General features: G+C 36.3%; 1 protein-coding gene across 2 annotated transcripts in view; it reads right to left on the bottom strand.

Moving 5' to 3' along the window:
- Window positions 1-16,873, bottom strand: part of IFT81 (intraflagellar transport 81) — a 95,602-nt gene that overhangs the window by 76,562 nt on the left and 2,167 nt on the right. The window contains exons 2-8 of one of the 2 annotated variants that reach the window (XM_008570451.1): window positions 15,200-15,364; window positions 14,566-14,669; window positions 13,733-13,913; window positions 11,522-11,611; window positions 8,630-8,695; window positions 8,219-8,329; window positions 6,681-6,765 (exon numbers count right to left, since the gene is read on the bottom strand). In XM_008570451.1, the coding sequence (XP_008568673.1) occupies window positions 6,681-6,765; window positions 8,219-8,329; window positions 8,630-8,695; window positions 11,522-11,611; window positions 13,733-13,913; window positions 14,566-14,669; window positions 15,200-15,343 (781 nt within the window). In that variant the 5' untranslated portion in view covers window positions 15,344-15,364. Of the gene's footprint in view, window positions 1-6,680; window positions 6,766-8,218; window positions 8,330-8,629; window positions 8,696-11,521; window positions 11,612-13,682; window positions 13,914-14,565; window positions 14,670-15,199; window positions 15,365-16,873 lie in introns of those variants that run through there. The other variant, XM_008570452.1, reaches the window with a different exon arrangement.

Consider the following 16,873-nt stretch of genomic DNA (forward strand, 5'->3'; position numbering starts at 1 on the left):
TTAAATAATTATAGAAAAAATGATCTTGGGGCCTGCCCGGTGGCGCACTGCTACAGTGCGCCGCTTGGGAAGCGCGGCGGCGCTCCCGCCGAGGGTTCGGATCCCACATACAGACCGGCCGCTCACTGGCTGAGCGAGGAGCGGGGGCAACACCGAGGGTTGCGATCCCGTTGCTGGTCCCGGTCCGGTATGGGCGTGACACTGAGGGTTGCGATCCGTTGCCGGTCACAAAAAAAGACAAAAAAAAAGACAAAAAAAAAAAAAGAAAAAATGATCTTTACAAATTATAACCTAATTCTTTTATATCCCACAATATGCAAAAACTAACATTTGCAGAGCCAGATACATTGTGGGGTCATATTTTGCCTTCTACGTATTTAAGAAATCCATGAACCAAATGACGATACTTAAATAAAATCTAACCCAAGTGCTCTCTTATACAAACAGTCATTTATTCTTTTTCTTTTGCAATACTTCTGACAGAATTTATATTTCTATTCTGATACTTCATAAGTGGTAATTCATTACTACTTGTCAGCTTCAAACCAATTAAGACATCACTAAAGGTATGAGTTCAAATCTGGAAAAGAGAAACAAATTATCTACATTCATAAATTATGTTAGGTATCCCATGTTTTGGCATTTTTTATTTTGTAAAGTATTAGTTTACGGTTAAGTGGCAACTTTAATTATATTTTTAAGATTAATGGGTTTTTTATTTTGGCAGATGCACAACTATACACACAATTTTCCGTGAATAATGGCTGTGTTATAAATTCCCAGTCTTGAGAGTTTTAAAAAGTTTATTGCACATCTTTCCATTACACATTTACAAATTCTGGCTTGACTTTTTAAAACGCTGGGTTTCCGGTTTAAGTAATCTATGTATGTAGGCTGCATAATAAATCTGGCCCAAAGCCTTAAAATTATTTTTAGTTCCACTGTGCTAACCATATATTTAACATATAAAAATTGATTAACGGCAAATTCACAAGTTTCCAGTCTTTCCTTCACTCTTCCTCATTTTTTCAGGACTGGAGAAAGGGAGAGAAGGGAAAGTGTTAATGAATCACACTGCAATTAGGTAGTCCCTCCCTATGTCGTTTCTGATTAAATCTATATCTTGGCTTCCTTGGCTATTAGATGACTAGCTTTTCCATCTTTAGGTTCTTAAGCATATCCCATGTAACCACAGATGCATGAACTCAAAGACTAAAATGTTTTTAAAACATTTAAAATTTAAAGACTTAAAATTCTTAAATCATATTTTCTCAATTTAAAGTTTCTTTCTTTTTTTTATTTTTTTAATTTATTTTTTGTCCTTTTTGAGACCGGCTGCACCGCGCTCAGCCAGTGAGCACTGTGAGCGCACCGGTCATCCCTATATAGGATCTGAACCCGCGGCGGGAGTGCTGCTGCGCTCCCAGCACCGCACTCTCCCGAGTGCGCCACGGACTCGGCCCTCAATTTAAAGTTTCTAATTATAGAAAATCCAAACTATAGTGACAGAAAGCAGATCAGTGACTGTGGGGCTGGGTAGAAGGGCAGAGGGGCAGGAATCGGACATTAAAAAGAGGCACAAGGAAATGTTTGCGAGTGGTGCATATGTTCATTATCTTGATTAAAGGTTGATGGTTTCACCAGTATATACATATGTCAAAACTAATCAAGCATTACTTAAAATATGTGCAGTTTACTGTATGTCAATTTTACCTCAATAAAGCTGTTAAAAAACATAAAAAGAGTTCTATGAAATTTTAAATTCTTCTCTTAAAAACATTTAGAGCTTAAAAACTAGTCATATGTTTCTATGCAAAATTTTAAAAACATATCTTTCAAAATACTGAGAAATTAAATATAAGATCACTAAGATCTCAGCCAACTTTTTAATTAAAAACTCTGAAAACATCTCATTGATCCTACTATAAATGAATGGGTAGCTTCTTTTATGCAATAAATTGCATGAGTATAAAGATGAATTAACTTCAGTGAAGGTTTTATAATATGGAAAAAACTCTTCAAAAACACAAATTACATTGTTCTATTAAAAGATTTTTTTGTGTTATTTAAGTAAACAGAAGTTTTCATAAGCCTTTTTGTTACTACAAATTTTAGATAGACATTACTAAACTAAAAACCTGGAGCAATCAAACACGTTTAATTTACTCTTTTCTTAAGCTGCTGAAGACAACCTTATGACTTTCCACTTCCCAGAAAGATGTCAACAAAGCAGGAACTCCTGCTCCCTGCTGCCTGTCCACCCACAAAATACATATATCACACACAAAGTACCTTATTTTAACTGTTTTCAGCCATTTTTTTCTTACTTGCTTCCCCTCCCACCTGTGGAAAAGATAGTTTTCTTCCTATCCAGAGTTAAGCTCTCTACTCCCACCTCCCAACCACTTAATAGAATATTTTTTTCTGGTTTGTTTTGGAGGCTGGCCAGTACAGGGATCAAACCCTGGACCTTGGTATTATCAGCACCACATCCTAATAAACTGAGCTAACCAGCCAGCCCTACTTAACATATTTACTGAATGCTTGCTATGCGGAATTTAGTGTGTTAGTATCTGGAAATACAAAGATCAATTATAATTTGGTGACTAGCCTGGAGTTTAGTTGAGGGGAGTGAGATACGTTAACAATTAACACATTATAATAACTGCTGTAGAACATTCAATGCAATGCATGGAGAACAATGGGAGCACAGAGGAAGAGTTATGAATTCTACTTTTTCCTCCTGGATCTTCAAATCTCCATTTGTCTCACCACTCTTTCCTCCAGCATATAAACACCCTTCCTCAATCTAGGCACAGTACTGTCTTTCTCACTCGTACCCACGCTCCCTCTCTTGCTTTCCTTTCAAAACAAGCAGTCAAAAGATACCTACCCTTTTAGCTATATGTCTTCACCTACCATTTGCCCAGCCCACAATAATCATGTTCTTTCAGGTCACTGTATGCCTTGGCACGGAATGCCTCCCACTCCTTCACCTCTCTAACTTTAACTCAAGTGAGTTGCCACCATGCCCAGAAAGCCATTTGATTCTGTTAGAGTTTTGTGCTTTACCTCTTTGTTCTCATAGAACCCTGTGCGGAGCTCTATCGGCATATTCATCCTGCTGAACTGTAATTGTCCACTGCTTGTCATTGCCCCATTTAACTGTGAGCACTTTAATAGAAATATCATTGTTTTTGATTCCTAGCACTTAGCACTTAGTCCCTGACTTGTAGTAGATGCTCAGTAAATATTGAAGTAATGGACTATTGGTTTATTGATTTTATTGTTTAGCAGCATCTACCAATATATTATTCAGATTAATATTTTAAACCAATATCCCAAGAGATGCTAAAAATAGAACTTTAGTTGTTCATTACATTACTAGATAAATAATTATATATTACCTGGCCCAAATAATTTCTACTTAGGATATAAAGCCAAAGCAAAATAATGTCTATGAACTCAAATAAAAAATGAAATATTACTAATACTATAAATATATTTGGGTATTCTGTGTAGTTACCAGAATTAAAACATAATAGCAAGAATATTTAACCTAAAAAAATTGAGGCTAAAAGATATTGCAGAAACACATGTTCAGGCTAACATTTTAAAACTGTATCAAACTGCTGATCAATATATTATTTTTCTGCATACTAAAATCTTTTGATTCTTGTATCCATTACCTTTATTTCTAAAAATTCATTATTAATGGTAACTTCTAATAATTTCTTAGCATAAGAATAGACTTACACTAACAAATTACTTATTGATGTTAATTTTTAAATGACTGTAATTTAATGGATTTCTTTTGAAGATTCATCTTATTTATAGTAAAGATGTGAAGGAACCCTACATCTAATTCAAAGAACATACACTAAAAAGAGAAAAAAAGTCTGAAAGAAATTTTCATAGAAGAAAATTATTTTGTGTTGAAAAATAATATTCTCCTAAAAAGTAAAAACTTAGTGAATAAAGAATCACGTGATACCAACAACTAAATGCATACCAACTTCCAAATATTGCTTGAACCAAAATTTATGACTGAGGGAATAAGAGATTATGTAAAAAGCCACTAGTTAACATGTTAACCACTCATCTTGAAGGGAGCACTATACTGGTCTCCTAAATATTAATTAAATGTACCATATTTCTGTGACTTTTAAGAAACCATCAATTATAAGATACCATCAACTAAATTACAAATACCATGTTAAATATAAGATACACCCCAACTGCAAAAACAATTAAAATGAGGAAAAAATTGGTGTCTAGAATGGAGAAAATACTATACTATCTCTTTTAACAGCTTTGAGATATAATTTACAGGCCATAAAATTCACCCATTTAAAGTGTATAATTCAGTGATTTTTAATATATTCAGAGTTGTGCAACTATTGGAACAATCAATTTTAGACCACTTTTATCAGCCCCAAAAGAAACTGCCATGCTCATTAGTGGTTACTTCTGTTCCGCACTCCCTGACATCCTAAACCCCACAGCTGTCTTCCCCTACAACTCTCCAGCCCTAAGCAACCACTAATTTAATTTCTATCTCTATGGAGTCACTTATTCTGAACATTTCATATAAATGGAATCATATAATATGAGGTCTTCAGTGACTAGTTTCTTCCACTTAGCATGATTTTGAGATTCATCCACATCATAGCATGTATCAGTACTTTTGGTGGCAGAATAATATTCCACTACATGGATATACCACATTTTGTTAATCTATTCATTGTTTAGGAACATATGGATCATTTCCATTTTTTTTTTTTTTTGTCTTTTGTCTTTTTTCCGTGTCCAGCAACGGATCGCAACCCTCAGTGTTGCCCCCGTACTGGACCGGGGACCGGCAACGGAATTGCAACGCTCGGCGTTGCTCCCGCGCCTCGCTCAGCCAGTGAGCGGGAACCGGTCTGTATATGGGATCCGAACCCTCGGACGGGAGCGCCGCCGCGCTTCCCAAGCGGCGCACTATCCAGTGCGCCACCGGGCCGGCCCATTTCCATTTTTTTGAATGGAAAAAATTATTATGAATAATGCTGCTATGAACATTTGTATTCAAGTCTTTGTGTGGACATTTGAGGGTACTTCAAAAAGTTCATGCAAAGGCCGGCCCGGTGGCGCACTGCTACAGTGCGCCGCTTGGGAAGCGCGGCGGCACTCCCGCCGAGGGTTCGGATCCCACATACAGACCGGCCGCTCACTGGCTGAGCGAGGTGTGGGAGCAACACCGAGGGTTGCGATTCCGTGGCCGGTCCCGGTCCAGTACGGGCGCGACACTGAGGGTTGCGATCCGTTGCCGGTCACGAAAAAATACAAAAAGGAAAAAAAAAAAAAAAAGTTCATGCAAAGATTGTATTAACTTTTAATTCAATTTTTCCACCAACTTTTTATTGTTTGTTTTTGGGGGTTTTTTTGGTGGCTGGTTGGTACAGGGATTGAGCCCTGGACCTTGATGTTATGAGCACCATGCTCCAACCATCCAATAACTTTTGGAAGTACCCTCATATGTTTTCAATTCTTTTTTTTTTTTTTTTGTGACTGGTAAGGGGATCACAACCCTTGGCTTGGTGTCGCTCGCACTGCACTCAGCCAGTGAGCGCACCGGCCATCCCTATATAGGATCCGAACCCCCGGCGGGAGCGCCACTGCGCTCCCAGCGCTGCACTCTCCTGAGTGCGCCACGGGGTCGGCCCTGTTTTCAATTCTTTTGCGTATATACCTAGGAATGAAAATGCTGGTTCATATTTTACAGTAACTCTATGTTTAACATTTTGAGGAACTGCCAAACTGTTTTCCAAAGTGGCTATATCATTTTACATTTCCACAAATAATGTATGAGGATTCTAATTTTTCCACATTCTTGTCAACACTTGTAATTGTCTGTCTTTTTTTTATTATATCACTCTCTATATTAAATCTTTTTTGGGGGGTGGGGGTAGTTGGGCCAGTACAGGGATCTGAACTCGTGACATTGGTTTTATAAGGTTACTCTCTATTATATCTTACTGTATTTTCATAGATTACTACAGAAAGATGAGTTAACCCTTTATCAGCTGGATATTTTTCTTTAATACAAACAAGAGCTTTGCACTGCTCTTCCAGTTTGTGTAGTCTCCCTTCTGATGAGCAAAAACACTTTTAAAGTGCCTATGATGCTTTTGGTGGTATAATCTAGGATATTAGAACAGTTTATCCTTTGGATAAAGCTAACATAAGAACAGAGCTAGGGATACCCACATCATTAGTCCTGTTATTCTACAAACCAAAATATGAAAAACTCTCAGTTTTAAGGATGCATTTTACTTTTTCTTTATAGCTTTGGCTCTAAAACAATGATTCATATTTTTTTCTATACTTCCTTTTCATAACATCCATCCTAAATGCTTGATACACGCACACACCAAAAGAACCTCCCTTCACAGTTGTTATAATTCATTACCTTCACCCTCTGACTGAAAAACTGGATAGTAATTAAAAAAAAAAAACCAGGTGAAAACCCAAGGACGTCTTCATCAGAGCTTCATTCACTGCTAGGAAATGATGCTCCAAAATGCTGAGATATCACTTTATAATAATTAATTCCCATTAATTGATTGCTTTTAGGAAGATCCTCATTTAAATTAGTATTTTCTGATCACTTATATCATATAATAACTTCCACTTACTTTCAGGCTTTGCATCTGCTGCAGCATGGCGCATACTTTTCAGCTGGTTTTGTACTCTTTGTAATCTCTGCACTGCATGAAATAGCTTTAAAATAAAATTAGATCTATTACTTGCTTAATCTATTGAAACTTACCACTCATGTAGGCAAGCAATAGAAAATACAACTTCCATGTAACTTTTATGATATAGAAGGAACAAATAATAAATAAAAAATTAATTATACTAAACCCAAAATGTAACTGGTTCTCTCAATACCTTTTCATGTAAATTTTTTTTAAAAGCTTCCAGAAATTTTTTCTTTAGTTATTTGTTTAATGTGGTGATTAAGGAAAAATACTTGGTAAAGACTACATGCATCAGGCTTTTCTCATTATAACATGGTTTTCTTAATTCTAAGGAATGTTAACATTCTCACAATGTCTCAGAATCCGAAACTGATGCTAAGTAATCATTCAGAGCTTAGGCAATGCAGCTTACTGTTACAGTAAAACTACAATGGTGCCAAGTCATGCTTCCATAGAGCCAAACACTTTTTTTTTCCTTTTTGTCTTTTTTACTGACCAGCAACGGGATCGCAACCCTTGGTGTCGCGCCCGTACCAGGGACCAGCAACGGGATCGCAACCCTCGGTGTTGCGCCCGCACCACGCTCAGCCAGTGAGCGGGAACCGGTCTCCACATGGGATCCAAACCCTCGGCGGGAGCACCGCCGCGCTCCCAAGCGGTGCACTCTCCAGTGCGCCACCGGGCCGGCCCAGAGCCAAACATTTAAACTGTCAATTTGGTAGGAAATAAAGCTGATTTGAAATATATTTTTGGTGTATAAGTCTACCCAGATTTTAAGACAGATTTTTAATAAATACAAGTAATACTCTCTGGTCAAATTATTTTTTCTTCAAGGTTAAGTTTAAAAACATGGAATGTGGGTGATTTTAAGCCTTTTCATGATTTGCTTATTTGCCATTGGAGTAAAGTGTAAAGGGTACCGTGATCAGTGGAATAAAAAGGATGTTCTCATGGCCCTAGAACCTAAAGAACATCCTTTAGAAATTCTAGTTTTATTAGTGGTTAATCTTACTGCTTAACATTACACTGACTCTTCTGCAATGTTGGGACAACATGAGCTAAGCACAAGCCAAAAGACAGCACACAGATAAACACAGGGTATAAAACCCAAAAGGTTATATTGTTGCCACAAAATACTCTTAATTAAAAGAGTATTCCAGGGCCGAGCCCGTGGCACACTTGGGAGAGTGCGGCGCTGGGAGCACAGCAGCGCTCCCGCCGCAGGTTCGGATCCTATATAGGGATGACCGGTGCACTCACAGCGCTCACTGGCTGAGCGCGGTGCGGCCGGTCTCAAAAAGGACAAAAAATAAATAAATAAATAAAATAAAATAAAATAAAAGAGTATTCCATCATGTTAACAAAGGGAAATGCAAACTTTCTACAATTCTATAATTCTTCTTTCTTCATATCTGAATTATCAAAAGGAACTATTTTGTTCATCCCGAGAGTATAAACTTTCATGTGGAAACCTGATTCTTTTGTTCCTGTTTCTGCTGTGCAAGAAATTCTTCTCTTTCTTTTTCAACTCGAAGTTGCCTGGCTATTTTAAGCATCCTCTGATGATTCTGAACTGTCTCCACCTACAGTAAGGGAATAAGCAGTACATGTTACTTTCAGGTTTGAGAAAGAAATCCACATGTCATGTGACTCAGACATCCACTTATCATTTCCTTTAGGTAAACAGTACTCCCTGGGGATGACACTAAAGCTCTAGACTCCAGGGCCTTAAAACTTTTGGGCTACTGCCTAGGGAGATTCCATCTGTGTCAATGTTATTTAGTGTACACCCATGCCTGGTTTAATCTTTATTTGCATTCCTAAATCTTTTCCAGTCCTTGTGACTTGAGGCCAAAGTCTTACGGTGCTAATTCTTTCCTTACCCTTTTTTTCAAACGTTCAACTCTCTTAATGAGCTGATCCTTTTCTTCCTCCATTGCACTGATATCCTAAAAAGTAGTAAAGAAGACATTATAAAGTATTCTTAGTCTGTAGGATTCAGATAAGGTTTTTATATGATTATACATCTACCATTTCATCATTTATAACCAAAGCATTAGGGAACAAAGATTCCGTTTTGGATGAAGGTCATTTCTATTTTTCCCCAGGGTTCTTCACACAGGGTGATTTTTTTGGCAGCTTGGTATTCATCCAGAAAAGCAACTAAAACAGGTTATAACACAGCAAGGTAAAACTGCCAAACAGTACATTTGTGTTCTAATTCCAAATATGGGCACATGATTTTTAAAAAATCTGTATAATGGAAAGTGTGCAGGTTTAAATACATGAACAACAGCTGCTGACATCCCATCTGCTCTGTTAAATACCAAACCATATATTCTGCCAATTTTTCATCAAAGTTATTTTTAAAGGCTATGGTGTTTTCAAGACATAAATTTGTGTCTGGTTTTGCCAATTAACCAATTCCCTCCCTGAAAATAAAGCCTTTAACCAACTCCATAATATTTTTAATAAAACAGGAAAAAAATTAAAAAATCCTTCCTAAACCTAAAAAACTAATCTAAAAAACTCTATCACAGTAATACTAAAGGTAAAATATACATGGTAGTCAGTATTGACAGAATTTGGGAAAATGGGCACTTTTATTCACTACTGGCAGCACTGTATTGAAGAACAATAACAAAAATCTTAAAAATAAATGTGCAACCCTTCTGGCCCAGTAATTCCACATTTGGGAATTTGTCCTAATTAAATATTCATGAAAATTCACAGAGGTCTCTACAAGGATTCTCACTGATGCTAATTATATCTAAAATTTGGAAATGACCTAAATGTATGAGAATTGTTAAATATAGCATAATACAATAGTCATTAAAAATTATGCAGAAGAATGCTTAATGACATGAGAAAAATTCATGATATGACATTACTTGAAAGAAGCAGATCATAACATTATATACAGTACAAGAAAAAGACTTACATATGTTTACAAAAATGTCGACAATAGTTACCTCTAGAGCATGGGATTATGAGTGAATTATTTTCTATTTCATTTTTTTTTTTTAAAGATGACCAGTAAGGGGATCTTAACCCTTGCCTTGGTGTTGTCAGCACCATGCTCAGCCAATGAGGGAACCAGCCATCCCTATATAGGATCTGAACCCGTGGCCTTGGTGTTATCAGCACCGCACTCTCCCGAGTGAGCCATGGGCCGGCCTTATTTTCTATTTCTTAATCACTTTTCTAAATTTTCTACAAAAGCAAATGTTCAAGAATACTTTGGTAATGATGAATGAAATTAAAATACAGCCTCTAGGTTCTTTTATCACTTTGTTTTACTCACAGGACATAACGGAGGAACGGTAGATGGACATTTATCACTCTTCTTCCACACTATAAGTATCTGAGTTCACCTTTCATTCCTAACATTCAACAAACTCTTGCTGAGAACCTATCACGTGCTGGGCACTTAGACAGGCACTGGGAATACAGTGGTGAACAAGATACGAGGGTACTTCAAAAAGCTCATGGAAGGATTCGTATTATCTTTCAGTTCTATTTTTCCAAGGAATTTTTGAAGTACCCTCAAATATAGGCATAGTCTTTGCCTTCTTGGGGATTAAAAGTAGTTGGGAAGACAGATGTTAAAGTACTTATAAGTGTAATGAGTGTTATAAAACAAAAAGAATTGGGGGAACTAATTTATCCAGGGAATTAGGGAAAGTTTCCCTGAGGAAGCAATTTCTAACGTTCCTGACTGAATGAGAATATAAGGATGACATTGATAACTCAGGAATTCTAAAAATACAAAATCTATGCAAGTCAGTATCAGCAAGTGTTTGGGGAAAGAACTGAAATGCCTGGTGAGAATATTAAAATATTTTCTAGAGAACATTAAGTAACATGCATCAAAAGTCCTAAAAATTTTCATATGATTTAATAAGCAACTCCATTTCTAGAAATTTATTCTAAAGAAACCATCACAGATATACAAAAAAAAAAAAAAAAAATGTAGAAGATAACCATAGTATTATCTATAATAGAAAAAAGTGAAAACAAAAAACCAAAAATGGTTAAACTATCCATACTATGGAATATTACTTGGTCATTTAAAATCATATTGTAGAAAGATAGCAACGGGAATATATTCACAGTGTAATGATTAAAAAAGCAAGAAACAAATAATTATCTATAGTGTGATCTCAAATACACACAACAAAATGTTAACAAGTGGATGATTTTTTTTTTTTTTTGTCTTTTTCCGTGTCCGGCAACGGATCGCAACCCTCAGTGTTGCCCCTGCACCGGACCGGGAACCGGCAACGGGATCGCAACCCTCGGCGTTGCCCCCGCGCCTCGCTCAGCCAGTGAGCGCGAACCGGTCCGCATGTGGGATCCGAACCCTCGGGTGGGAGCGCCGCCGCGCTTCCCAAGCAGCGCACTATCCAGTGCGCCACCGGGCCGGCCCATGATTTTTCTTCTTTGTTCTTTCTATATCTGATATATACATTATATCTTTATCACATATATGTATCAAATATATATATGTGATAAAGATTTAAAATGTAACTTCTTAAAATCCATGCTAGTGGTCTATATATAGTACAGAATAACTCACTGTAAATTTACCCTGGCCTTATTAATTTCTTCAGTAAAGAACTACCTAAAGTCTTAGGGAAAAAAAATTTGCCATTTGCTATCACTAGTCTCAATACAGTCTTAAGACTCATACTAAATTAACTAAAAACAAAAATGCTAATTCGAACATTACTCAAATCCAAAAAAATATTACTATTATGTTTTCTTTTCTTTACCCTTCTTATTTCAGCTGTAGAAAATCCAGATATCTTGAGCTGCTCACATTCTTTATGCAAAGTTTTAAAGGCTTCCATCAACTCTTCATACTAAAAGAATAAGTAAATAAATTATCAACTAATGACTAGATCCAGTAGGGTTTTCTTAATCAGGTTGTCTATTAACTTATAGTGATTACTTAAATCACTATAAGAACAGCATTAAAAATACACCCTTAAACATTTATATAGAATACAAAAAAGTAGATCTATACAATCTGAACACTAAATAATTCTCCAGCTTCAACTCTGGTTATTTTCCCACCTTGCACTCTATACTCTAGCTATGTTGATCTTCTTTCAGTCCCTGGAACATTCCATGCTCTCACCTCCAGCTTACACATCCTACTCCCTCTGAGATTACTCTATGACCCCCTTACCTCTAACCTGGGTAACTCCTATTCACCCTTCACACCTCAGCACCGATACCACTATTCTCAGAGAAGCCTTCTCGGGCACTGTATCTATCCTATCCAAGAAGATATCATGTAAAATTATAATTGCCGAGTTACTTGTCTGTCTCCTTCTATTAGACAGTAAAAATCAGGAAGACAAGAATCATATTCATGTGTATACCTTTGTATCCCTGAGGCATAGCACAGTGCATAACTTGTATAGGTGTTCAATAAAAAGTAGCTGAATGAATGAAAAAAATCACAACTGTTCCCTAAAATTTGTTAAAAACAGTATTTTTGGTGGGCAGTGACAAGAAATAGTATTCTTCTTGACTGATCATATCCTACAAATCTACAAATTATTCATTGTAAAACTCAGAAAGACAATATGCATTTTTTATTAGAGTCTCTGCTAAATGACTAGTTAAATGTGTAAGTCATTTCATATATATATACATATATATATGTATATATATATATATAATATAATATATAATTGAACATACTGAGTGCCCACACACACACACACACACACACACACACACACCTCAGAACAAGCATTTCTTTATTAACATTCTTTCATTAATTACCTGAGCATATTCAGTTAAAAACTATTAATAAACTCTAGAGTAATTAGTTTTTATAAAATTTACTGAAGGGTGAGGATAGGGAGGAGAGAGTATTTCACATTTATACTTTTTTCTATTTCCTACATTATATAAAACCTTCAAAAGTAGGAACAAGGTGGTCTCACTCTGCTGTGCTTTTCCCAAGGCATTTACTGATATATCTGACATAATTATTTGCATAAGTATTGTCTTAAGAGATCAATATTGACTCTATTTTGAGTTAATTGCCATGTCCACCCAAAATAACAAAATATATAGATGAAAAATAAAAACATCAGTTGATTATTTGATTCAATCCAAATATTGGAAAAAAAAAATATTAAGCAACTAACTTATAGAAGTGACTATACAAAATCCTGGAAGAAAACAAAGATGGGTAAGACATGCACCTATCTCCATGGACATCACAATCTATTGTGAAAGTCAGATTGGCAAGTTATTCTCAACAACCTGGCACCAATCAGTCCATGTAAGTGCTATGGAAAGTGCAAAACACAGAACAGAGCCAATTTTTTTTTTTTTTTTTTAAATCAAAGTTCCTTTGAAATCTAAGCCTGGTTTCTCTCTTTCTATAGGCCCTGACCAGCAATGTGCTTTTGAGATCCCAGGACCAGGAGCCAGACCAGCCAGAATCCTAAGTGGTCAAGAGCTTTAAGACCTTAGGCCAGAAGCCTGATTGGGAAGTCCTTTGAGAGCAAGCCTAGGTTCTTTGCCTACTTCCTTGCAAGCGCTCACATGTCCCAACTTGCCTGGGATAATGTTGATTTATACCATTTGTCTTGGCATAATTATGACGATAGCCTGTTTCTAATTTGGATGACAAATTGTATAGTCACTTTACTGATCAGCAAAGTGTTCTGCAGTCTTAAGCCCGGAATCCTATCTACCCACAACTGCTAGGTAGTAATTATTCTAAAGTCTTAATTTCAGGTTTTTTCTATCCACAAACTCCTATCACTAAAACGGTATTTGTGTGCGATAGTCATAAGATGTGACTACAGTTGAACATTAGCTGATACAGTTTTACCTTCTGGTGCTACCTAGAACTAAAGAGATAGCAAATAAAGAAAAGATTAACATGCGTTTGAATATGTGTACCTTGAAATCCATTACAGATAGTTTCAAAATACCATTTATATCTTGTGCACCTGTTTATTGGTATCAGCCACGGTTTCATCCTGAAGAAACTCACTTGGTACCTCAAGTTTTATTAAAAAACGAGCTAAATATGCTCTTTTCTTCAGTTCATTAGTTCTCTGAAGAAGCCAGTGGAGCACTGGGTAAATTACAGGTTTACTTCCAATCACCAGACCCTGACGAAAGGCACTCCTGAAAAAGGAAAACACACACACACAGTATGTTTCATGAAAAGAGAGAGCATTTGCTCAAAATCTGATTTACAAACTCCTGATCACTTTCTATAATAATTAAAAAAGATAAACCCAAGTCTATTCTAAACTCAGTCTATATATTAATTAGAAAATTAGGCAAGTCTGGCTAGTTAGCTCAGTTGGTTAGAGAGTGGTGCTGATGACACCAAGGTCTAGGGTTTGATCCCTATACAGGCCAGCTGCCCCCCCCACCAAAAAAAAAAAAAAAAAGAAAGAAAATTAGGCCTTCAATATATCATTGGAGTACCCAGAAAAGTTATGTTGGAACCATTAACTGTTATAGTCAAACTTAATACTTCACTTCATTGACTGGGCAGTGTTTAAGTTGTTTTATCTAAGATGGCAGATAAATGATAAAATGGTATAGTAGATTTGCCTGACTTTTTGATTAGGGGAAAGAACTGACCCACTTAAGACTTCTGTATGAGAAAATAATATTAGAAAGTTTAAGATTATTTTGAAATTCAGTGATGTTCAGAGGCCATTAAATTAGGGAGACCAGGCATTGCCTAAAAAGACTGATTGTAGCATACAAAGGTTTTGACATTAAAGCACAGTTTTTAAAAAGCAGTATGTGATCAGATTCTTACATGTCCGTGGCATTTCCTGGAGGTTTGTATTTAAGGATACCAAGAAGGCTCAACATCCTTTTGGCTGTCTGCTCTGGCATCTCTTCTCTGATATCAACAACTTGCTAACAAAGAAATTTTAAAAATATGTTATTGGTGCATTATCTAACAAAGAACAGTATTTAAATTCACTGACAAAATTTTCTGCTAAAGCACAACAGGCACAATTGTCTCTTCATAAAACAGATTAACTATGGAGGCCCCCAGATTCCAAGTAAGGGTGCACACAAGTCAGATCAGGATTCATATTAAGAATGTTAGGCTTTTAAAAAAAAGTCTCCAATGGAAAAGACTAATGTATGAGAGACATGAGCTAACCTGCAAAACAATAAAACCTTTCGTAAAAGTATTTTCATTCCAGGACCAAATCTATTTATGTCTGGAAGGAGAGAAATAATTTCTAAATAAGGTATAAGTAGATAATTTAATTTTTGAGCTAGTAGAGAAACCTTGAAGATCATTCACTATTACTTTACAGGCATGGAAAATAAGGCCCAGAGAGGTTAAGTAATTTGCTCAAGACTCACAGCTATTTAGAGGCAGAGACTGGTTTTCCTGCCACCCTTTTCATTACAGAGAAAGAGAAAATTCTTACCTTTGGGTCAATCTCAGCCAGAACATCATTGAGAACTTGTAATAGTTGCATTGGCTCCAGGGAATCAAATGTGATTAAATTATAGTTCTTCCTAAAAGGCTCCTTATTGAGATTGTCCACAATGAATTTGATTTGATCACTCATAATTGGGTCTTATAATTTAAACTAAAAAGTAAAAATACAGAAAAAAAAATCCTCAATATTGGTAACAAAAGTTCTGGGGAAAAATATCAGAATTAAGTTCTTAGGAAGTAGGCAAGAAAAGCATAATTCTACATGGCATACAAAATGCTGTGAAAAGGGCTATTTTGTTGAAAGATATCAGAGGATGAAGACTTTATTACAAAAGCTGCAGTATATACTGTTAATACTTAACATCAAATGTTTTTGTATATGCATCTGCTGTAACAGCAGTCATCTGAATTAACATGGACAAATGAATAAATCCTACCTACATAAACATCTCTCCCATATAGCTGCACAATTTCTACCCAGGGGTTAAATACCTATTAGCCTGCAGACATGCTTCTAATTTTTTTTAAATTAATATTCTACATTTAAAACATGGGTAGATTTTTACATTAAAATCCAGACTTCCAGTTTCTGTTTAAAATCAGATTTGGCAACCATAGGCCTACATTCCTGCTTGGCCACAACCAACAGAAGCTGAGAGAGGCTACACCCTTTAGCTGGGCAAGTGCTCTTCAGTTTTGTTTTGGTCTCCTCCACCAAGCATTCTTCACCCATTTCTGTTATTGGCTTGGCATCAATTCTGCCACCCTTGACTAATAATGGTCTTCATTTCCTTTTGTCCTTAGGCATCAATTCTGCCACTCTTGACTAATTAAAGCCTTCACTTCCTTTTGCCTTCAATGAGGCAACAGTCTCCTGCCTTCTGGTCTCCACCTCTCCCCATTCCAAATCATTTGTAGGTGTCTCAAACTGTACAAAATAAAGTCCACACTTCATGGATTTCGAGACTTTATATGCTGTAGCTCAACTTAGCCTTTCCCAACTTTATTTGCAAATTGTCACCTTTCACCCTTTCAAACTTCAGCGGATTGAAACAGTCACTTCTCCTTAAATAGATTTTCCACCTCTGCCTTTGTTAATGCTGTTTTCTCTGCCTAGAATGACTGCTCTGCCTTCCCCCATCTCCACAGGTGCAAATTCCAACTGACTTTCAAGCCCTGCCCACCAAATGCAAATTCCTCCAGGAAATCTTTCTCAAGCTACCTACCAGGTTCTGCAACAGAGTCACAGCACCTGCCCTCCAAGTTGACCAGACTTTATCCTCACTTCTCTCTAGCGCTTTTTTTTTTACCTTGTACTAATTCCTTATGTGCACATTGTCTCTTCTCTGCTAAACTATAAATTCCTGAGGACAGTATCTGTGCCCAATTCCATTTTTGAACACCCAGTGCGTCTAAAAGTGACTTTTTCTACTAAACTGAATGAATTTGTTCACAGGTCCGAGACCAGAAAAAAAACCTAAACCTAAGTCTAAATAAAAACCGGTTGGTGAAGAGAAAGATCATAACTTTTAAAAATACTGAATATCTGATTTCTTAATTGCTGAAACAGCTTTACCAAGATAAACTGCTTTAACTTTAGCAATTTAAAAAAATGAATTGCTAAAAAAAAAAAAAAAAAAAAAAAAAAAAAAAAAAAAAA

This window comes from Galeopterus variegatus, unplaced genomic scaffold, assembly GCF_000696425.1.
Source record: "Galeopterus variegatus unplaced genomic scaffold, G_variegatus-3.0.2 Scaffold604, whole genome shotgun sequence".
NCBI classification, from domain to species: Eukaryota; Metazoa; Chordata; class Mammalia; order Dermoptera; family Cynocephalidae; genus Galeopterus; species Galeopterus variegatus.